Raw genomic sequence first — 24,509 nt, forward strand, 5'->3', positions numbered from 1 at the left:
GACAGCTCACTTATACTGACAGAAAAGAGTCAACTATCTATTCTCCATCTGTAATGTTACTTTCTGTTGTAGTATTTATTTTTCATGTATTGTGAGAAGAAAGAAAGATGTGCTGTCAACTCTCATGAGATAAGGGGCAGAACTTTGTCTCCTCTGATGAAATGCCTACAGCCAGCTATTGCTAAGGACAAATGAGGAACAGACTTCCTAAAAATGAGTTGAGCAAAATAAAGCCTTTTAAAGATATTTAAAAATCTAGAAGTCATAAGTTATCTAAAGTGCAGCCTTAGATATTCTGGGTTAAAATACTTAAAAAGTGACCTTTTGGAAATTAAGTCCTTGTGCCCAGGAACAATTCTTGGGGTTTGGAACATCTTCCCAAAATAACTTTTTCATTCTGCAAAGGAGAAATACAGCACTGTGGTTACAGAAATATTCAGACTGAAGAAACATTGACAGCTAACATACAGAATCAGCACTGGTCCACTGGCTCAGCTCAGTAGGGCCACATCCATATTTACATTTGATTCCATAAAGTGTTCACTAAATGCCCATGAACAGCAATGAACAGCCAACCTCCTCTTACTGAAAGCTGTATGCTTCAGTAACTAACTCCCTTGTATAAGTTTTCCTTAGAAAACATTTTAAATGGCCATCATATGGGACATGAGAAACAAGCCCACTTGACATGGTTCTGACTCCCACCCCTGCCCACCCATTCAACTAAAGCACCAGCTCATGATCTCACTAAAAGTTCCAGTCCAGACAGAAGAGCTCTAAAAGCCACTGTTACCAAACCTTAGAACACATTGTGCGGGATTCTCTGTTACGAGTCAGCTGAGTCCTGAATGCATACACAGAATTGTTGTTGTTGTCTTTTGTTTTTTTGAGACAGGGCTTCTTTATGTATCCCTGGCTGTCCTGTAGACCAAGCTGGCCTTGAACTCACAAAGATCTACCTGCTTCTGCCTCCCAAGTGTTGGGATTAAAAGTGTGCACCACCAGCACCCAGCTACGGGGGGGAAATGTAAAGCTGAATTCTGCTGTCACACGTACGTTGTTCATATCAAGATGAAAGTCATTTCCTGAAACAACCTTTCCTTTGTGTCATGCTAATTGCATATGGAACACATATAAGAGCACTTTTAACGCAATTATGTTAGTTAATATTATGAGTTGGGCTTATATCATATCTGACTTTGAATACACTTAAGTACACTCTTTATGGCACAGGCCCTTAACCAAGTGCAATACCTCTGGTGTGAGATTAGCAGTGTTCCAAGCAGGAGGACACAGGAGGGAAATAATTATGGGTACGATCACATACAGCCCTGCATCATTCCGCTGCTGTCCCTTATCCCCTGAAGAGAGACGCGAGTCAAATGACCAGCCACTTACAGAGGACCATTCTGTAAATCACTGGACAGAACACACATTCTAATTTGACCATGTTTATATTACTTTTAAAACACACAGAAACATACCACATATGCTAATGTCACTATGTCTATTTTACCTTCAAACACAGAGAAACTTTAAAAAGAAGAAAATAGGAACTGCAGAGATTGTGGCTCAGAGGCTCAGAGCACCAGCTCTGGTTCACTTCCCAGCACCCACATGGCAGCTCACAACCACCTCCAGGTCCAGGATACCCGGCTCTGGCTCTGGTCTTTGGGGGGTGTCAGGAATGCATTGCTGCACAGACATATGTTTAGGCAAGCGGTCATATATGTAAAACCTAAAATAAGTATTTTAAAGGAGAAATAAAAATACATTATGTCCACATTAATAGTTGTTTTGACTAATATTATACTTGAAATCTAGCAAAACATTGATTTAGAATTATGTACTGCGAGACATCTCCATTTAATCGTTTTTTAACTCTGTGAGTCTGAGCACCAGTTAAAGGTGCCATGATGAACTCACTTTCTGCTCCTGCGGACCCTGTTGACAGCATCTGCCAATATTCATCTTTTCAGATGCAGACACACTGGTGTCCTGCTGCTTAAGGCCTCAGGGTGTGGCACCATATCTCACATATTTTTCCTTTCCATACTCAGAGCTTTGATCAAGCACAAGAGCCCACAGAAGGACCACCTCCATCCTTTCCTCACCACGTTTTAACTTCGTCTTCATCTCCTGTTTCTGCTCTTCAAGGCCTTGCCCTTCTCCTGGTGCTGTATCTAAGTATAACATTCCCTGATCATCACTTCCTCTGTAGCAGTAGGAATGTAATTCCCACAAAGACAGACTTATGTTCACCATTTGGTCTCCAGTCCTTAGAACAATGATCAACAAATACTTGTTGAGTAATAAATATTATTCTGAAGCAACTACAATGTTTCTCTTTTGAAACTCCATTATTTAAGTTACTTGGACTTAATAACTTTAAAAGTGATAAAAAATTGAAACATGGGTAAGTACAGTAATCCAACAGAGCATGCTCGGTGAATTTAATGATCAATTTTCAGACAAAGGAAAGAAAGGGAGAGAAAGAGAGAGGGAAAGAAAGAAAAAAAGAAAGAAAGAAAGAAAGAAAGAAAGAAAGAAAGAAAGAAATTCCTTGAACAACCCAATGACACCTCTAGGTAAAAATCTCAGCTCTTCCATGATCCGATAAGGAAGAAATTAATCCAGTGATAGCATAACTGCTGACAAACCAGGAAGCACATAGAGAAAAACAAGTAAAGTAAGGCTGGCAGACACCTCATCAGGGAAAGCATTTGCAATGCAAGCCCAACAACCCATGTTCAATCCCGGGAACCTACAGTAGAAGGAGTGGGGTACCAAGGGTTGTCCCCTGGTCTGTACTTGAGTGTAAGGCACATGTGCAGAACATCAGTATCACACACACCACACACAAATACTTTTTATAAAGGAAAATACATTTATTTTTACCTTCAGTGAAACCATTAATTATCTTTGGTTTTCCAACTCCATCCATAAATACTGGGTAAAGGCTAAATTGATATTTCTCAATGGGAATAAAATTATCTGAAAAGAAAGTATAGCTCATGTTAAGTAAGAATGAAATCTATATAGAAAACTGCAGCCAATGCTATTGAAACACTAGTCACTATTTCAGGATTGACTTGATGACTAAAGGAATTTCAAAAATAACCTAAACACTCCAAGTTTGCTAGAAATGATATTGGTTTTCAAATAAGTTTTCAAAACTCTTAAATACAAATAACTGGTTTCCAAGGGCATGTGCCAGGATGAGCCAGTTTGTTCAAATTCAAGGCATGTTTTCTTTTTTCCTGAGTTTCCTACTCCAGGACATCAGGCTCTCCCTTCTCCTGTCATCCTGAGAGTAGGGAGGATTCTCTTCCTAAAGGAGTTCAGCTAACTTCATTTTCCCTATTGAAAATAGCCTGCAAAGCCAGATGCAGTGGCACACACCTGTAATCCAGAACTCAGGGAGGCAGAGGCAGGAGGATCTCTGTGAGTTCCAGGCCAGCTGGTCTACAAGTGAGTCCAGGGCAGCCAAGGCTACACAGAGGAACCCGTCTCGGACAAAAACCAAAAAAGAAAGTAGCCTGCAGATATCACTCAAAAAGACGTTCTCTGGTGTTATCTGAGCATCTCAATACATGGAGAAAGACGATGTGCACAATGTTCAAGACAGATCTGGCAATGATTCCTGCAGATGATAATGACATAAGACCTGCGGATCATAAGAGACAAGGCTCTGAGAAGCCTGCATCTGTCATCCCTCTGGCTTACAGTATAGAGTAACCAGCTATAGCGGTGACAGTGACCTTGGTTCCTTGCTTGTACTGTGCAAATAAATTTATCTTGAGGCCAAATTCTAGATGCCTGCAGCTGTTACTGCTCTTGGCTTTACCTCTCAGAGTAACTGGCTGCTCTTGCAATGATAACACTGACCTAGGTCAGCAGGTCCAGAGTCCTCAGACTTCTAACCTAGCCAGCCCCTCACTGCTTAATGGCATTATAATTTGGGTACTGAGGTGGAGGGAAATCTGGCATTAGACCTTAGAAGACATTAAAAAGCAAGACAGAATCAATATGAGCTCAACTAAGTAAATACCTCACATACACTTATAAAAGGTTACACGATCATCACATATTCTGACAGAAAGGGTTGGGGAGAAGATATAAGGCATCTGATTGCATCTGCATAAAACATAAAAGAAACGCTCACAGAAATTCAGCAAATGTCCTGATGGGGCAATCAGATTATAATTCAGTTGGTAGCTCTTGGCACCCTCATTTTGAGGTTGTCATTAACCAATTTCTTATCTGAATTGCCATCAATAGTGCCATACTAAGCCAGGAAAAGTACTGGACACATACCATGGATATAATACTTCTTGACGTTCAAAGGGATTCTAAGCCATTTCATTCCATCATCTTCATTAAGATTCTTCCACTTGATAACCAGGTAAAATAGATTGTAATCAGCAGGTGACAGTGTCCAGGACAGGATCACACAGCTGCTGCTCAGCGGGTAAGCACTGAGTGACTGCACAACACTCACTGAGGGGAAGAAAAGGAGGTTGTTTTCAATTCAAGATAAATGAAAATCTGCTAACGGTCTTGAGAAATGGCAGGTGAACGGAGAAGGAAGAGGAGGCAGAGGATTTATACAAACAGCATGGAAATCACACAGGCAGAATGCAAGGGGTCTGTGACATGGAGAAAAAGAGGGATTCTGCCTCAGATCTAAACGTGGAGTTTTGATAGGGTCAAAATTGTTCTCAGCTGCAATCCCACACAAGTCTATTAATCATGCTCTCCAATTCTCCCCTGCTCTTCTCTCCCACTGGTGAGTGACTCTTTCAAAGAATCCCCTTGGCAGAGCCTGTCTGAATGTCTCAGTGCATTTCCACCTATGAAGAGGCCATTCCTATGATGCCAACACGACCCTCGCATGGGCCATATCTCAACCCACTCTTGGCTGAGTGTGTTTCTCCATGCAGAAGCCACCCTTGTTTTACTTTACCTCTTCCCCTGAGCAATGAAAACATGACCAGCTGTGCATCTGCTGGAAGCTGAGACTTCCCCCACCCCAAACCTATGGGAGGAAATTTAGTTTGCAATCGACATTATTTTCCTAAGATGGCTTCTCTACCCTCCATCCAAGATCAAGCTCCTGTTCACTTTGTTTCCAAAAATCATACTCCTCTCCAGGCACGGTGGCACATGCCTTCTGTCCCAGCACTGACAGGACAGAGAAACAAGCAGATCTCCGTGAGCTTGGTCTACACAGTGAGTTCCAGGCCAGCCAGTGCTAGACAATGAGACCCTGCCTCAATCCCCAGGACCCACATAAAGGTGGAAGATGAAATCAACTCTATTAAGTTGTCCTCTGACCGCCACACACTCACTGTAGTATGCATGCCCATAAACATGCACACACTCACAAAGACATATGGTGATAATTTTAATTGAAAAGCATAAATTATCCTTAAAGTTTTAGAATGTGCCCTGAACTTTAAAGAAGGAATATGACAAATTTAAGCAATTAGAGACTTCATGAAAGAAGTGACTCTTGGAAAGGTTAGCAGGTTGGTAAAGTTGCCAGAAGGTGAGTGTTTTCTATTTAAAATGGTATTCTTGATACACAATCCAGATTAGAAGCTCCTTTTCTGTGTGACTCTTGGGCCAGCAAGATGTCCCAGCAGGTAAAGGCACTAGCACCAAGTCTGACAACCTGCATTATGTTTCCTAGGACCCACATGTGGGAAGGAGAAAACTAACTCTCACAAGTTGTACTCTGAACTCTACATACATACATACTCTGACATTTAAATGGAAAGTATCAATGCTCAGAACAATCAAATATACCAACATTAATGAAGGTGAGGTGGTCACTACTCACAAAGTCCACAACAGTTTCCAAGTCTCAGCAGTTAATTTGAGTCCATATAGCTTATGATGCTATTGCTAAAATACACAGTATTTTATATATAAGTATTAAAAATATACCTCATGAAAATGTATACCATAATATGTAGTGAGTAGTTATAGAATATTATATATAACAAAATACTTTATATTTAAATATAAAATGTTCTATATTCTAATTTTTAGAGAGTGACCCACCTTTATTATTCCAAATGGTTTAAGTATTAGATTCACTAGAACATTCTATTGCTAATACTGCTGTTTCAGATATATTCTACCAGATGTACATAATTGGTTTTTGGTTGGCAATGTATTTCTCACATGGAGAAGAGAGGAGTATGAAAGTGGATCCTAGACTGTTCAGAGGATAATTTAGACAAGAAGGGTTGTGCAGAGGTTACATACTAAAAGGGGGTATCCAAGCCCAACTAATACATTAGCAGGGCATCCTGCACATCTAAGGCTCCGGGGAAAACCATGGAATAGAAGAAGGAAGTACTGTAGGAGCTGAGGACATCTACTGTCAATAGTGTCCCCTGGACATAAACTCTAAACAATATGGTTGCCTGAATAAGAACAATATAAATGACAATGCTAGTTGACATGCCAGTGTTGACAGGGGAAATTCCACATGGACGCACCCTAGATAAAGAGCCATAGGTGATCAGTGTCTGCTGAGAGAGGAAGAGGCAGTCTTCTCCAGGGACGAGTTTCCTCACAGACTGACTAATCCCAATTGGTCAGCCCTGGGCACATGTACAAAAGAGCAAAGCTGAACAGGCTCAGTAAGTTATGTTTATATGCATAATAAAGAATAAAGATGAGATTATGAATTTTGGAGGGGGTTCATGGGAGGAGTTGGAGGGGAGGGGGGCAAGAATGATGTGGATGCAGGGCTATAGGACAAGATGTGGCAAGCAGGCCACATCACTGCCTAATAGTGGGGCTGAAATAATAACAAGGAACAAGACATGAACCAACATAAAAATAAATGAATGGGGTGGTCAGCCGCCCCTCAGCATCTCTTGCCTTTGCTCATGGGCCTTGAGAAAGTTAGGTTGAAAATTGGCAAGGGAAGCACCAATGGAATTAATGGCCAGAACTGTGACCGTGTATGCTTGCTCTGCCCACAGGAAGGTGAGATTGGTCTGCTTTCCTGCGTCTTCTGACCAACATGTCCCATTGTAGGCATTATGGTGTTGCACCACATACCTCCTCATACTGCATAGTGAGGCATTGCTCATCAGGGGCTGCAGTAAACACAAAACTTAATTAGCACCCGGACCACTGTGGTCATATGAACTGAGCTTATGGATGTCTTACAACACATTCCCACCAGGAAACAGGAGTTAGACCGGGGCAGGCACTGCTCAATCTAGTAATGAGAGCTTGGGGAGCAGAGGAGAGTGGGAACTGAGCAACACAGTAGGTATGTATAAGGCATGCAGCACAAGGAAATTATTTTCCTCTTTGTTTTTTCTTCAGACCTAGTGACTAAATCCCTTCAAGATAATGAAGTGAGAACACAAGTAAGACATTTGAAATACTAAGAACACACAGGAAATGCTAAGCGTTTCCACTGTAGTCACAGAGAAAAACTGACATAGGAAGGTTCCTCGTCTAACAAGCAGGGGAAGGTTCTGCTCAGGAAGAAACCAGGAAGTTCGGGTGTTTATTGCCATTTCGAGAACCCAAACAAATTAAATCTGCCACTGTTCCTCCCAGGATGTGCTCAGAAGACAGTCCAGAGCAAGAAGAGTTTTTGAAAAAAAACAAACAAACAAACAAAATGGGGCTGGAGAGTTGACTCAGTCTTTTCTTCCAACAGTCCTGAGTTCAACTCCCAGCAGCCATATGGTGGCTCAAAACCATCTACAGTGAGATCTGGTGCCCTCTTCTGGTGTGTGGGCAGAATCCTGTATAAATAATAAATAAATAAATAAATCTTTTATAACAAACAAACAAATGAAAACCTTGAAGGTTAACAAATAACAGAAGTTTTCTGGGCAGCATATGTGACCCTGCGTATTTCGGTCCCATAGTTTTATATATATATATGTATGTATGTATGTATGTATGTATGTATAAATCATACCATGTTATGGACGACTCCTGTATAAAACACATAGCAGCTCCAATGCTGCACATCCACTGTGGAGAGTCCAGCCATGGCCTTCATTTCTCAGTAACCACCTATATTGCAGGTAAAACTGAATGCTGCCCAGTCCCTTAGAAAACTACAACAAGCTGAGTTTTATTAAAAAAAAAAAAAAAAAAACAGACTAGAATAGGTGTCTCCAAGTCACAAGTGACAGAGACACACTCACACAGATGCATGTATCCTGCAGTGGCAGACCCTCATGGGTGGCAGGGTGGAGGCATGATGTGAGGAACCACCAAAAAAAAAAAAAAAAAAAAGCTGTACAGAAGCACTAGTCTTATTTTATCTGAAAAACATCCATGCCATTTTATGTGTTGATATTTATTTTTGTAATCATAAGTAAAAAAAAATCAAAGCTATCATAAGATGTTCATGGCTCACCTCTACATTTCCCACCCCAAGCCTAAAATAAACTTTTCTCTCAATTCCTGATTTCCTTGACTGGATAATAGTGTTAGAAACATTCCCCTTTCCAAGACTGTCTTACCTTTCAGGCCATCTTAGCTTACAAACTCAGGAGTATATGCATGTATACAAGCCCCTGGACATACACATATCTCTAAATGTTTCTTTAAGCTTAGCATGAGCTGATCTGTAATTCAAATCTATGAGTACACGAATCATTCTGGCTGACTCCCTTGCTGGTTTGGAGCCTTCCAGGAGAGCAGTGAAAAATGGGCTCACCTCCATTCACCTTCCCTAACTTTTCCATTCCACAATAAACATATATACTGCATCCCTAGAGAAATGTACAAATCCGAAGTATCTATGTAGTGTCTCACATCTTTCGCCCTCCAGATTCATTTCCAAGACTAATTAGGCCTTTTTCTTTGCTACCCTGAGTGAGGTAATTTCATACACTTGTGACAGAGATACCCTAGTCATAGTCTGTATTTCACCCTGGAATCTTCCAGTCTATGATAATTTTTTTTAATCTGTGTGCTTTAAGGTTTAACCTTTGTCCTACGAAGTTTTGAGTTTGGGTAAATATGCCTACCACCTCAGCATTCTATAGAAGAGTCTCTTTGGAATAATAATTATGAAGGCAGTGGTCTGAATAACGTATATGCAAGTTTTCATATAGGGAAAGTTTTCGAGTCACCCAGGGAAGCATCTTTGAGCAAGATGCTCCATCAAGGCTACATTTAACTTGCACAGTGGCTGCACACATTTGCATTTCCACTAGCAACAAACCAAGTTCTTGCTGTCCTGTATTCTCAACCAGTAATTTGGATATCTTTAAGAATAATTAACCATTCTAATCTATACGGAATCATATTTCATTGTTGTTTTACTTTATATGCTGTGTCCATATTTTTGTTGGGCTATTTGTTTTCTTACTGTTGAAACTGAAGCATCCTCGCCACAATGAACCTTTCATTCTCTTGACAGTATTTCATGGGGCCAGAATTTATTTTAATAAAGTTCAACTTATCAACACTTAAAAAACTAAGAATAGGGTTGGCAAGACTGCTAGTATAAACGCCTTTGCCACCAAACTTGATGGCTTGTGTTTGATCATCAGAACTCAACTCTGAGAGAGAGAGAGAGAGAGAGAGAGAGAGAGAGAGAGAGAGAGAGAGAGAGAGAGAACCAATGTCTGTAAATTGTCCTCTGACTCCATACCTGTGTCAGGGGTACTCAAGTGTTTACACAGCACACACTAAGCAAACAACAAATACATGAATGTTAAAAATGTTTGTTTGCTTGTTTGTTTGTTTTAATTAACACCTCCAATGATGGAGGTGTGCCAGAGACATGGCTCAATTCAAAGAGGCTCTGATGACCGGGGCAGGAAAACCGGGAACAACAAGTGGGCATCTCTAACCCTGGCATCCAATCTTGCTGCAACCCATGACTCCTGAAGAGCTAACATGATGCCTGAGAAGTTTCAGATCTGGAAGCAGTTTGAATTCCAGGTGTTTGATTAGAAATGTATTACTGTAAAGAATGTACAAGTATCCCAAAATCCAAAACCTCTAAAAGTATTTTCATTAAAAAAAAAAAAATACTCAGTCCATATTAGAGTATAACCCAATGCATAACTAAATACTCACATTCCTCACTGACACAAATAATTGGATAAATGAATGTGATGCAAGATAGAATCTGCCATGAGAAAGAATTCTAAATCATTTTTTCTAGATTCTCTACTCACAACCAGCTTGTCATGGTGACTTCATTCCAAAAAGTACAACACAAAAAGGGAGTCACCATACAGCAAGAGGCTACACCATTCTCAAAGCTACCTGAGCAAGATTCACGTCAGCTCTGCTGTCCTAGGGTAGTATGTAGCCTTAATATAGCATGACAAAATGTTGCTTTAAAAATGTGTGCTTTCTACCCCAAACCCATAGGGCAATCTAATCATGAGCAAACATCAGAACATTTGGGAAAAATTATACAAAATTCTAACTTGGCTGGAATCAGTTATGAACTTTAATTACAATGACATCAGAATTTTTAAATTAACTGTAACAAATGCATCATATTAATGCAAGATGTTATTTGTAAAGAAAATAGGATATGGGGATTTGAGGAAATTCTCTATGTTCTTTGGTATTTTTATATTAGTCTAAACCTATCTTAAAATTTTTATATGTAAAAATGTCAGAGATTGTTACTTTTAAAAGCAATATTTATTGTGTGTGTGAGTGTGTGTATATGTGTGTGTGTGTGTGTGTGTGTGTGTGTGTGTGTGTTAATACCATGGCACACATGTGGAGGCCAAAGCACACCTTTTGGAAGTCACTTCTGCTCTTCCACCATGTAGATTCCAGGGACCAATCTCAGGTTATGATGTTTGGTGACAAGTGTCTTTATCCACTGAGCCATCTTGCCAGAAGTTCAGAACTTGTTTTTCAATGCACGTATTCTTACCCTGTGACTCTGTGAGATGTTGACTGCATAGCCTGCACACCCTTAGAAAACTTCACTCCAGTGTTAGAACCTAGATTAGGGAACTGATATGATTTGGTTTTGACTATCTCTCCCAAAGCCATTTGGTAAATGTTTACCACCAACCTGCCATGCTGTCGGGAAGACCTTAGGCCCTAGTGAAAAGGAGTAAGGTCTTTAGAGGAACTCCTCGAAGGGCTGTTGGACCCTTCTCTTTCTCTTTTCTCTTTTTCATGTCCCTGACATTAGGAGGGGTATGTGTCAGTTTCTTTAGCCATGTGCTCCCACCATAATGGCCCCAAAGTAAAGGCACCAATAAAACACAGAGCTTTGGAACCCTGAGCCAAGGTAAGCCTTTCTTCCTTATAAGCTGTTTATCACAGAGGCTTTGCTAGTGATGCAACCTTGACTGACACAGGGACCATAATCACTAAAATACTACTCAGCTTAGGAAACCAAAGCAACACAAAGGAGAAACCAAGCTAATAAAAGAGCATGCGTCCAAGGAAAGGAATTCAAGTACTTTGAGAGACAGCAGGCTAATAAAGACACTCTCAGATCAACCCTGAGGAATATACATTGTTCTACTGTCCAATATGACTACTATCAGCCACTTGTGGCCATTTAAGTATAAGTTAATTCAACTAAGTAAAAAGTGAAAATTTAGGTTTTGTATCACTCGAGACACAAGTAAAGCCATAAAGTGACAGGTGGCCGCCATGTTGGACGATGCACATACAAACTGTTCTTGTCATTACAGAAAGTCCCACCAGGCACCATCACTGAGGAAACATAAGGACCGAGGCATAAGGAAAGCATGGGAACTGCCTGGATAAAAGAGCCACTGCTCTGTTCAAGGGCACAATGGAGTGTGAGGAAGGAGAGGAGGTCAGCTGTAGCCTGGGCCAGGGGCAGTCATTACAGCTATGAGGAGATAAAGATAAGGTTTCTCAGATTCTGTTCCTGGCTGACCCTACCAAACTCTGAGCCATATCACTGCTCATCCCTCTCTGCAGAAACCCTCAATATCTAACAAATATCAGCATCAACTCTTAATGTTACTTTCAAGTAAAAAGGTCAAAATGAAAGCCAATTTAGAAGTTGTACTATCATGTAAACAAAGTTATATAGTAACTGGAATTACAAAATTAAGTGGACGCAAGCTCTTATATACCCCAATTTTTATATAGATCAATAAAGCATTTTAAAACTTGCACTAACTTCCTTCCTCGTGGGGACTGAGATTGATTTCACATTTATATAATAAACACAACATTGCCTACCTTGTGTATTTTACTCCCAAATCAGACTTTGAGGGCCAAGGCCATGTTTACATTGTTCAGGATTCAATCGAAACCAGATTGTGAACTTAAAGTAACACTAATTTTCATTTAGTAATCTTATCCTAATACAGTTGAAAATATGAAGCTCAAAGAGTTCAAGACTTTGCCAGAACTGGAATGACACAATTATAATTGAACTGAGAAAGTGATAAAGGCACCCGGTGATGCCAATATTCTGGACACTCAGCCCTGAACAACCCCACCTCCCCATGCTTTAAATAAAGGGTCATCTGTGAGATAAATAATAGCAGGGTTCTAAGGAAAGCATAGACAAACATAACTTTCGAATACACTAAAAGACAGAAATAGGAAATACCTTCCAGAGCAAGGTGACATTTCTCTCCTTCTTAGTGACATCGCCATCCATTATTCTCCAAAACTCAGGTCCTCGCAAAGGAACTGCGGAATGACAAGGGACCCAAGTTGGAGCGCGGCCTTGGACGGGATGCGTTCAGTCACTTGTGAAGCACCCATTCCCGTGCTTTCAAGAAACAGTAAGAAATGTCCACAGACCTTTTACGTCCATGATAAGCGTATAGCCCGGGCTGCTCCAGTTACTCCAATACCCGAGGCCATCCAAGCGCCTGCAGCGCACCTGCGCCACATACACTGCACACAGGTCTGGCACTGGCAGGCTGGCCGACTTTGATTTTGCATCAAATACATCATGTATCTGTAAAGGCAGTCACACTGTTAACACATGTGCCTCCCATGGGTCCTGATGCACTTTTACTTTAGAACTTAACACTATTCCAAACTTAAGATAGAGCAATATTGTATTTTCCCACTTCAGAAACACATGAAGTTTGGCCAGTCAAAGGAATGCTGCTTCCCACATCTGCTCACTCCTGTGTCAACTTGCTGTATTGACAAGGTCAATTCCAAACACACTCTTGCTGCACTGCTAATCCTTGTCCTCTGATCCTCTCTCTACCACAAAGACAAGAATTCTAACATGGTGATCAGATGGGACCTTCTCCAGAGAACCAAACGGATAAGACTCACATACACTGCAACTGAGGTGACCGTGCTAATGAGGTAGTCACAGTTTCTCGTATTTCCAGTCTTAGCAAGCCGCTGGTGCAAAAGTGACATAAGCTTTCCCATATGCACACTCGACGTTGTGATTTAAAAGAAAAAAAATCTGCCCCATGCTACTGAAAGATATCAGAAGACCTTAGAAAAAATGTGAGTCCCTGGAAAAATGAGTGTGGAAAATTGGATGAAATACGGCAAACGTTTCTCCAACGAAGGCCTTTCTGTAAACCTTTAAAGTCATAAACTACATCACTACACTAAAAAGGTAAAACAAAGCAGGGTTTCTTGAGCCTGTTTAACCACGCAATCTCTTTTTCACAGGACAGTTCATTGGGGAAATGTCCCATGAAGAATCCTTTGGGAAATGCTAGGATCAAGCCATTTTTGTTCCTTATAAGGATTAAATTTTGACACAGTACAGGAGAGTATACTTCTTGTATATATATTCTATGAATAATGTAATGCATTGAGACTCCAAAACACTGTAAGATGCCACTGCACGTCTAACTCTCAGCAGTTGTGATCATCTACACGAGATATGCGTGAGGTTAATCACAGAAGAAAAAAGGGTTCGTAAGACCCCTCTTCTCCATGGGGATTTTACTGCTGCTGAGGGACAATGAGACAGTCTCCTTACTGGCATAGCCACTGATGTTTACCAAAGATGCAGAAGAGCAACTGGGTAGGGAGAGGAGGGGAGTCAGTGGTAAGGGGATAAGAGGTGGTAAGAAAGGGTAAATATGATCAAATATACCGTAATGAAACCCAGTATTAACTATGACTAGCATATGCTCATAAAACACTACTAAATAGCATTTAGTAGTCCCAGCACTTGGGAGGCTAAAGCAGCAGGGGTTCACAAGTTCAAGGCCAGTCTTAGCTACGGAGCGATTTTTGAGGCTAGCCTGAGCTATACAGAGAAAATTCAATTGAGGTGGAGAGAGGGGCAGGGAGGGAGAGAGAGAGATTAGATGAGAAGAAAACATTTTGAAGTAAAAAAGTACCTTCCATTGCATTTCTTTTCCACTTAAGCCATATCGAATCTGGAACTGAAGGTTATTCTCTGGAAAGACTGGCTTTTCCCAAGATATTTTCAGTAAGCCAATGTTTACGGTAATTTCTGCTTTCACACTAGAAGGAGGTAGTGGTTTTACTAGAAATTAAAAAATATAGATATTATGTAACAGTAACTTAAACAGCAATGTTAACCATCTTTCTACTTCATGTTTCTAAAGCAGCATCCTTTCTAAACTCTTGTCTCTACTGTGGGGAGTACCCCATGAACGGAGCAATGGGTTCAGTTGCTATAGCAACGTGTCAAATGTTTAAGTACTACACTTTCACACCAGCTGGCAAGAAACTTTTCTCCTAAGGGCATCCCTTCCTATCTCGGATCCCATCAGCTCCCCTCCACAGCTGCCATGAGCCAGCATCTAACAGGTTAACACCAGGTAGAGCCCAAGGTCTCCAGGATGATGGCCCAGGATGCTCCTCTTCTTTCCCTTGTTTTGATGGGTACCTCTGCCACTCAACTATCCAAAGAGCGATGGATGGCCCTTGACTGGAATAAGAGGTACACAACTCTAGTGGCTGAGAGGAATAAAGCCCATAAATTGAGAAACCACAGTTAGGGCCATGTACAGGCATTGTATAGGGGAAATTAGGACAAACCTCTGTAGATATTCCCGGTCTACCCCCTCAACCTGTTGATTCCATTGAGTGCTGTAAATCAGGGCACTGTTGACTCACAGGGAACAAGGATTGCACAATGTAAGTGCTTAGCATCACTCTCTTCTTCCAAGTGCCACTTCTAACAACAACCACTGTGTAAAAAGTGTAGTCTCTTGTTTGGCCAGTGCTCGTTGTTCACTTAAGACACCAAAACTAGTACTGTAGAACATTCCGGACAAAACACCTCAAGCACGCCCAGCAGGAGTGTACGCTCTGACCACAGTGATGCACACATGGGGCAGTATGGAGAGCTACACACAGCTAATGGGTGATATAAAATGTTTTTGTGCCTAATCCAAGTTTTAAAAGCCTGGAATACATGGAGATTTACCCCACCCCACCCCCCGAAGCCTAATTTCCACATTCCTCTCTTCCTAAGGCAAGATGAGCCTGACTTAAACTCTTTGCTTTAGTCCTGGGAAGCAGAACACTCAGTGTTATCCAGATAGCATGTTGTCGACTCCATGTTGTGTGTGAATGTGTTCATGGACCTTTATTATGCTGAAATACTGAGTTATAGGAAATGCACCAATTGCGGTAAAAAAAAAAAAAAACCACAGTGGAATTGTGCAAAGGAAAAGATAATCAATTCATTGGACATGTATATCAAAAACAGATCTAATAGTTAAAGTAAATTTATCCTATATTTAACACAATATGGATTCTACTTCGAATGTGTACTGGTTAATTGAAAAAAATATACTGTTTTGGGCATAATTTCCTAACAAAACAATGTATAGCAACAAAAAAAGTGATCAGAAAAGGTTTATTTCTCGAACATTCCACACTGACTTTGGAAGAATACATCCAATGTCTCAAAGGCTCTTTGAATACTTTAATCTCAATGTACTTTTTGAAAATTTGTCAATATCACTATAGATCTCATTATCTTTTGCCAAGTTTCTTCACTTCCTTTGGATCTTTTTAAATGTCTCTCTTACCTAGCCTGGCCAATTAAAGCCTTAAAGTATGGCTACTCAGATTACAAAGCCTTCAGACTATCCAAACAAAACTTTCAGATTAAAAATAGCAAATGCTTTCAGAACTTCGCTGCAGGGATATTTGACATTTTATATTTAAAAAAAACTCATAAAATTGCAGTCACACAACTCATCAAGTGCTATATGGAAATGTCCAACTATTATGAATCTATTATCCACATTTATAAACAAACATGCTGCAAATAATATAAAAATAAGCTCAAAATGGTAAAAAAAAAAAAAAAAAAACAAAACAAAACAAAACCCTCAAAACTAGGAAGCTTCTAAGGCCAATCATCTTGTAAATTTCTTTATAAACAGAAACATTTTTTTTCTCCAAAATCTAGTGTGGTTAGAAAATGACATCCAAATCTAAGGAAAATACACAATGCAGTCTGACATACCTACGGAGTCAGGAAGGACGCATGTCGGTGGAGAGTCAAGCAAACCTAAAGAGTGGTTGATCCTGATCCACATTGTATAGCCAGATAATAGGAAGATCGGCTGGAAAACACACTCATAGAAGCCATCCCTCTGCAAGATGCAGTGTTTGGGCTCAGACGTAGGATGAATAGAGGGACTATCAGAACAGTACAGGCTGCTCCTTAAAGATATTTTTTTAAAAAAATAGCCAGTTAACATACAGTATTGATAAGAGGAAGAAGACATTTTAGAAGTATTATTTATTTGTTTTCATGATCATTTTCTCTGTGTACAGATTGATGTCGGGACTAGGAAGGCACCCGTGCTCTCCCAGCTTTATCTGGGTCTTAGTCTTTCCACAAACCGTAACTCCACAAAAGCACCGCAGGAGCAATGCGTAGTGCGGGAAGTCAGAAGAGTGAGCAAGAACTAAGTTAGGAACAGACCTGCAGGACTGTGTGGTTACGCTAGGCCAACGGCTCTCAACTCTCCTAATGCCGCAGCCTTTTAATACAGTTCCCCATGTTGTGGTGACCCCAACCACATAATTATTTTCATTGCTACTTTATAACTTTAATTTTGCTACTGTAAAGAATCACAACGTCAATATTTTTGGAACTAGAGGTTAGTCAAAGGGTTGGGAACTCCTATGCTAGAGGCCGGAATTGGTGACATGATTGTTGAAATAAGGATCAAAATTAGAATTGAGGGGGACTCCTGGGGTGGATGGAGAGCAGGTTCTTGCTTTACCCAGTGAGTTAACTTCCAACAGAAATCAGGAATGCAACTGATGGTGATGTTTGGCCTGACGGGCAGTTCTCTAAGACTTCCCAGTCCAAACTGATGTGATGAAAATAATACCAAACCCTGCTCCATACATGAATGGTGGGAAATACATTATTCATTTTTCTCAGAAATGATTTTTTCATACATTCGGAGTCTTAATCAACCTACATCCTCACAGCACACCATACATTTCTTGAAGACACAGTCCTTCTGTCGCTATTTGCTCTGAAATGGTGTTTAAGTGACTAAAGCTCTGACTACACTCCACAGAGACGAAACTGAGAAGGAAACAGAAAATGGAAACACTAAAGTCTTTTCTCATTTACCATCTTTGCAATATTTTCCCCTCAAGATTATCAGTGCGTGTGTGTTTAGATAATTAATGCTGAGTGAGAAAATGCAACAACTGAGGGAAGTGTAATCACTAGTGGGTAGCAAAACAGTAGTGCAGAAACACAGTGGTGAAGGTCTGACTTGGGAAGATGAGCGTCATCGTCATCACAGCAGTTACCGTTTATTGACTGCCCCAAGATAAGGCTTCCTAGAGGAGTTGTACTCTTCAATTACAATGAAATGACATGTCATTAGTTTCACCTGAAAACCATGTGAGTCCTACCATTTACAGGCAAGAAAATTAACACTTGGGAGGCTCAAAATCTCATTACACATTTATAGTTGGTTACATGGCCACCCTGCGGATCCAGACGCTAAGGGAGCTGTGCGGCTTAGAAAATGGGTTTCTGCAGACATTTGTTTGCATGTGAAAATGCATGGGAAGACATATATAACTAAAACCGCCTATCATGAACTTTCGGTCGGCTTAAAGATATTCATAGCATACAGGATAAAGGCAACAATTTTTCACATTTAAGAGATGTAGAAATTGCCAGTTTCCTTCGAATACTGCAGAGGGGTTTGACTCAGAACAAGAGGCACAGAGTTCAGATAACAGGGTTTGAGAGAAGGGAGATATTTTCTGAGTTATTTTAGATTTTGAGAACAAATGGACACCTTGTACAAACTGAACATTTTCAATACAGATTTAAATATCAGAGCACAGAGTATAGTGCAGTAAGCACACTGGACAACTACCATGGGAGGCTTTACAAACAAGGATGTTTGTACCTTCCCACCAGCGAGACATGGTTAAGACATTCGTGTAGAGAAAAGGGGAATACAATATGGAGATGGCTTAAATTCTTTTTAAACAAAGAGGGGTGAAAATAAATAAGCACAAAATTCTCTTAAAAGAACCAATTACCTCTATTAACTACTGCATGCTTTCTAATGTAGTTCACTTCATTCTAAAAAAAAAAAAAAGCAATCGCATCTTGTGGAATCTTCTCCTCTGACTCCTTCTTCTAAATCACTGACCTTTAGTTGAGTGATATGAAACCTAAAATTCTGCTCAGCCAACGTGAACCCGTTCTCTGAGTCAAACTACACTGTGTATGAAATAACACCCTTGCCTCTCCTTCATGTCACTCAAGAGTCAAAAGGTAATTCCAGGAAATTGCCTGGCAGACATGATAATATGACTTTAAAACAAAATACATTTTTTTAAAAAGCCTTCGGTGTGAATGTTTTGAAAGATTACAATTTATGTAACCCCTCACAATTTTCTAACGAATTATATTCAAACTGCTGCACAGAGAGAAAAATGTGCCAGATTTCTGCCGTAGTAATCTATTAACAGAAAATGTAACTGTGCCATGGGCCGAGAAAAACAAAGAAACCAATATAACACATACCTGTGATACCGCAACTGCACAGTACTTCCCACGAGTGATTGGATTGTGCTGGGTGACCATCTGCAAGTCATTTTAGTTAAGTACCCATCAGTTTCACATGATATATTGATATTGACATCTATTTAAAACACATTAAAATATTAATATAAAGTAAAAACACCAAAGATCATGAAAAAAAACATTTTCCTTACATCTTTAATAGGACTCTAGCACAGTCCATGGTGACAAGTGACCTTATGGGACAGAATGAACGAGGCCCTGGGATTCTTACCGATCACATACAGTTCGGCGTAGCGGTGGTGGCACTCCTGCTCACTGCAGCAGTACACTGCGTCATAGGCAAACTTCCCGCGAGGTCGGGTGGCTTTCAAGTTGGAGAACGTAACTTTGCTAACGTGGTCACCCACAACGCTATACTGCGTTTCAGGGATTTTCTCAGCCAGATTCATCCACCAAACTATCTGCTTTGAGGAAATAATTTGGTTTTGATCTTTGTAGATGCAATGAAAGGAAGCATTCGAGCCAACGCTTGTCAGGATTTTGGGTGGAAAGTACATGACATCTGTAACAAAGAGAGAAAGGCGGGTATTCAGATGGAAACAGAAACCGTCATGTGAGCTGTCCATATGACGGGAAAGAGATTCCCACATCCCCAGTTACCCTGCCAAAACCAAATAAGTCCACTGCGAAGCTGGCTGATGCTATGGAGAGCCCTCTGAGCCTTGGGAACCCTGCTCTCAGCTGCATAGCTTCTCAACGTGGAGTTTATTCATTCGAACTATGTTTTACAAATGGTCTTTTTCCAAGTGACAGGCAACAGGACTAAGTGAAGTTATCACATGCTTGCACAATAATTCATTTCCTCCAGGATATTAAAATTGAATGTGCATGTATGGGCACGCACGCACACATGTGCAGAGAGAGAGAGAGAGAGAGAGAGAGAGAGAGAGAGAGAGAGAGAGACAGAGAGACAGAGACAGAGACAGAGACAGAGACAGAGAAAGACAGAGAGAGACAGAGAGTAAATAAATAAGTGTTAAAGAAAAAAGGAGGGGACCAGTGAGATGGCTCAGCAGGTAAAGGTGCTTGCCAACAAGCCTGATGACCTGAGTTCAATCCCTAGGACTGACATGATGGAATGAGAAAACTGACAGCTGGGCATGGTGGCGCGTGCCGTTAATCCCAGCCACTCAGGAGGCAGAGACAGGTGGATCTCTGAGTTCGAAACCAGCCTGGTCTACAGGGTGAGTCTAGGACAGCCAGGGCTGTTACACAGACAAACCCTGTATCAAAAAACAAACAAAAAAAAAGGAAGGAATGAGAGAACTGACTCCCACAAGTTGTCCTATAACCTGAACATGGGCATCACGCTCAACATGCAAAATGTAACTTTAAAATTTCAAGAGAATCAATGAAACATAGTATATGTTCTTAGCACAAATAACTATGGCACAAAATATTGAAGAAAGGGGGGTAGGTATTGCTTTCTTCAGAGTTATGAAAGACTCTAATAAACATGTAAAGAAATAGGTACACATTTTCTCTGTAATATCATGCTGAATTTACAGCAATGGTTTTATTCGTACTGTTCACACTGGATACCTGCAATAACCATAGCTATGGTAAACAGGAACAGCGTAGAACTGAACACCACATCACGGGCAGCAGCTGGGGCACTAGACTATGGGCGTAAGTGAGTGTGATCCCAGCCTAAAGAACATGTAGGGTCCATGTGAACGGAGCTCACTGCTGACCCGCACCTGTCACACACCTGAGAGATGCCAGCTCCATGGCCTCACCACTCACTGTCTCAAGCCTCAGAGTCACGCTTACCTTCTACAAAGGTGTAGATTGATGCTCGTAATTGGGGCTCTTCGTTAACAGATTTTTTTGTAAACCTTCAAGATGTTTTAGTTTAACATCAAATGCATCTAGTGAGGCTTAATCGAGAACTAAAGTTAGAATGTATATGGTTTGTGATTGATTAAATGCTTAAATCTAAGCTTTAAAACAAAAATAAAAAGTGACAATCTCGGGGCTGGAGAGATGGCTCAGTGATTGATTAAGAGCACCGGCTGCTCTTCCAGAAGTCCTGAGTTCAATTCCCTGCAACCATAACCATGTGTAATGGGAACTGATGCCCTGTCCTGTCCTACAGGCGTACATCCAAATAGAGCACTCCTCTGCATAAAGAAACACTTGAAACATGACATTCTATAAAGATCGGGTAGCTTTACCTAAACTGTGTTTATTTAATACACCCTTTCATTCCAGGGCAGCTGCTGATTCTTCTCTGAAGAAAACATGGGGCTGGGGAGATGGCTCAGAGGTTAAGAGCACTTACTGCTCTTCCAGAGGTCCTGAGTTCAATTCCCAGCAATCACATGGTGGTTTACAACCATCTATAATGTGGTCTGATGCCCTCTTCTGGCCTGCAGGTGTACATGCAGGCAAAGCACTGTATGCATAATAAATAAATCGTAAGAAAGAAAGAAAGAAAGAAAGAAAGAAAGAAAGAAAGAAAGAAAGAAAGAAAGAGAGAGAGAGAAAAACACGTGGAGCCTGCTCACACAGATTTCATCAGCACGGATGGTACTTTAAACAGAAATACTTGTGGGAGCTTCTTAAGTAGATAAGTCTTTGTCCTCACTGCAAGCATCTGAGTTTTGTTCTTATGTGGTGATTCTTTTTTTTTCTTAAACCTCACCTAGTAGCCCTCAGAGGTAGTTAAGCCATTCAAGATTTTGAGGCAGCATTATGGTCAAGAACATAAATGCCTCCAAGAGCTCAAAAGCTGAAAGCTGGACAGCATCACATGCTGCTAGGATCTATGACGCCTCCATGAGGGATAGTCCATCTGAAAGAGTCAGGTCCCTGGGAGCATGCCCAGGATAAGGACGGGGATCCAGGCTCCTTCTGCATCACTGTTTGCTTTCGGGCAACAGTGAGCTGAACAGATCTCTCCTGCAGACTATGTTGTCATAGTTTCAAAGCAATAGGGTCAAGATTAAAGCCAAAATATGAGCCAAAATAAAAATTTTCATCTTTTAAGATTGATTTTTGTGGGAATTTTGACTGGGTGGTAGTTATTTACTCACACTTTTCCCCCCATGTCTTTCTGTTTGGGTGTCTGAAGTTTAGCAACATATTTGAGTGATATATAAAAGTCTAGTTGTTAAGTCATGTGACTGACTGTTGAACAAGCTAACAGACTGACAAAGTTGTGTGCATGTGTGTGCTTCATTATGTTATCTGACCACTTATACAAGAATGCAAAACATGAGCTGGCGTTTGAAAACCTAAGCAAATCTAAACTTGCAGATATTGGCATACATTGTAAAGAAAAGCAGAACCGGAAACGAAACATATCCATCTTGCAATAACGTTGTATCTTTTATGAAGTTAAATACTGTAAGAATGCTGCTAATAGTTACTATTCTAGAAACCCATTCCCATGCAGGCTTAAATCCTAGAAAACTTTGAAAAATGACACTTATTCTTTTAGCAGTGCATCTTTCTTTCTATGAAGGGGAGGTTTTACATTTTAAAACAACAACAACAACAACAGAAAGAAAGAAAGAGCTTTCCAGGGAAAGTAAACACATTGCCTAATAGTTAATAGAAAGACTTTTAGTGTAGGTGGGCGTGGCTACCTTTGCTTTGCACAGCTTCCCTCATCACCTGACCTCACGGGACCACATAGAATGCCTCCACCTGGGATACTGTGTCTCCCATCCCCCACCCCACCCCCCACAGCTAATCAGTAAGAGCTGCTGATAGAAGATGCAGCTTCCCCCAGGAAACGACCCAGAAGTTCAAGACCTGAGTTATCAGCATCTTATTACACACACGGTGACAGTAGAAAGTCACTTGAGGAATAAAGATATAAGGTCGTTGTCTACAGTCTTCATGCCACGCCCCTGAGATTTCCAGCTCGGCCCATCTCACAATCTCACTTTGCACCAAGCAATTAATGTTGAAACTAAGATAGTGCCTGATATTCGCTGCACGTTTGTCAAGAGGTCAGGTGCTGTCACGAGCACTTCGCTGTATTATTTCCCACTAGTCATATGAACATCTCGATCTTACAAACAAGGAACCTGAGGCACAGAAAGGTGAAGAACCTCTCCAAAGAAATCATGACAATGCTCCCTGTGTGACCTGGTAGACTCAAAACCAACACTTCTACGACACAGATTGCTTTCCGACTAATTAACACTTCTAAAATACTAAGTAATCAATAAGGAGAGTTGTTGAATGGAATGGATTGACTGCGCCCTCGCTGTCTTACATTACTATTTCTGTGTTACCACAACCAGCCCAAGTAAGACTGAACAAGCGGAACCAGATGACAATTAAGTGACTTCACAGCTCAGCTGCGGCAGGGTTGGAACCCGCACAAGATGCTCGGGGCTCTGGGAAGCACTGCCTCTCGCCTCTCTGGGAAACCTGTGGCTAAACTGCAATTTCTCTGATGTTAAAAATAACGTTGAAAGTTGGCAGAAAGGAAAGGAGGCTGGATGCCTGACACACAGGTCTATGAGTCACTGCAGACAAACGGAAAAGCCCAGGAGATCTCTCACGCCCGAAAACGATTGCTGAGTCACGTGGGCCGGAGGTGGAAGTGTACGTCAAATGTAGAATAGCCTCAGTGAGTGCCCAAGAGTGTCCGTTGTACCTACAGTGTTCTCTGCAGTAACCAGCTCTGGGCTGGATTTCCAGGTAGAGATAAGCTGGGCCTTCTTAGCTGATACCAACAAGTTGCTAAAGCGGTTATGAACATCAAAGTAGCTGATTCCAAGAAAAGAGCAAGACCCACACCCACCCACCACGTGAAAAGCTTCCACCAAGCTAGGAAAACCTGCTGTATGGATAAAATAAAAAAATTTATTCTGGACACAAGATACTGCAGAACAGCAAACGTGTCTGCAGGAAACAGTCGAAAGACGTTGCAGCACACGAACTACAGAATGACATCTCCTGCAAGATGCCTGGATCTTCGGATACACCTGCAAGATTTTTGACATGAATACAAACTTGATCCTCTGTAGTTATTATAAATCCAGAGATCAAACGAAAGAATTCAAAACAACTAGAGTATGGGGATAAAGAAAAAGAAAAGCCTACAGTTTTCCCCCTGCATGGGGAAAACACGGTATCCACCTTCGGGAAGGAACCACCCTCTAAAGACACTAGCATTACGCCAGTGCTATTTGGTGGCACTACAAAAGGTCCTGGGGCTGGGAGGGAAACTGATGTTCCTAGGTCCCCAGACCCTTGCTGGATTACTCAGCCCTGTGCAAGGGGCTGGGTGTCCACCCCAGCAGGTAGTGACTGCGTAAGGAAGAAACGCCCACGGAAGCAGCCCTGCTGTTCCTGCTACTGCCCGCATTGCTGGAGCCCAAGTACTCACCAGGACAGAGCAATCCCCAGCTGTAGCCCCACCTCCAGGAACTAGAGCTCCTCTACCTGGTTTGAGACCACTCTTGGGCCCATCAACCAGCCTGTGCCCAGATCAAGGAACACT

The 24,509-nt window shown here is 41.2% G+C and overlaps 1 protein-coding gene across 1 annotated transcript; it reads right to left on the minus strand.

The window, feature by feature from the left end:
* LOC127186484 (leptin receptor-like) lies at window positions 1-19,623 on the minus strand. Its single transcript, XM_051142831.1, is given in 14 exon segments — window positions 1-397; window positions 1,255-1,298; window positions 1,300-1,347; window positions 1,944-1,957; window positions 2,899-2,994; window positions 4,318-4,500; window positions 6,901-6,934; window positions 6,936-7,121; window positions 12,590-12,672; window positions 12,787-12,946; window positions 14,316-14,464; window positions 16,427-16,626; window positions 18,983-19,100; window positions 19,254-19,623. Coding segments are annotated over 14 exon segments (1,758 nt in total). The 5' UTR covers window positions 19,609-19,623; the 3' UTR covers window positions 1-309.
* Window positions 19,624-24,509: the final 4,886 nt, after the last annotated feature.

This window comes from Acomys russatus, unplaced genomic scaffold (assembly GCF_903995435.1).
Source record: "Acomys russatus unplaced genomic scaffold, mAcoRus1.1, whole genome shotgun sequence".
NCBI lineage: Eukaryota > Metazoa > Chordata > Mammalia > Rodentia > Muridae > Acomys > Acomys russatus.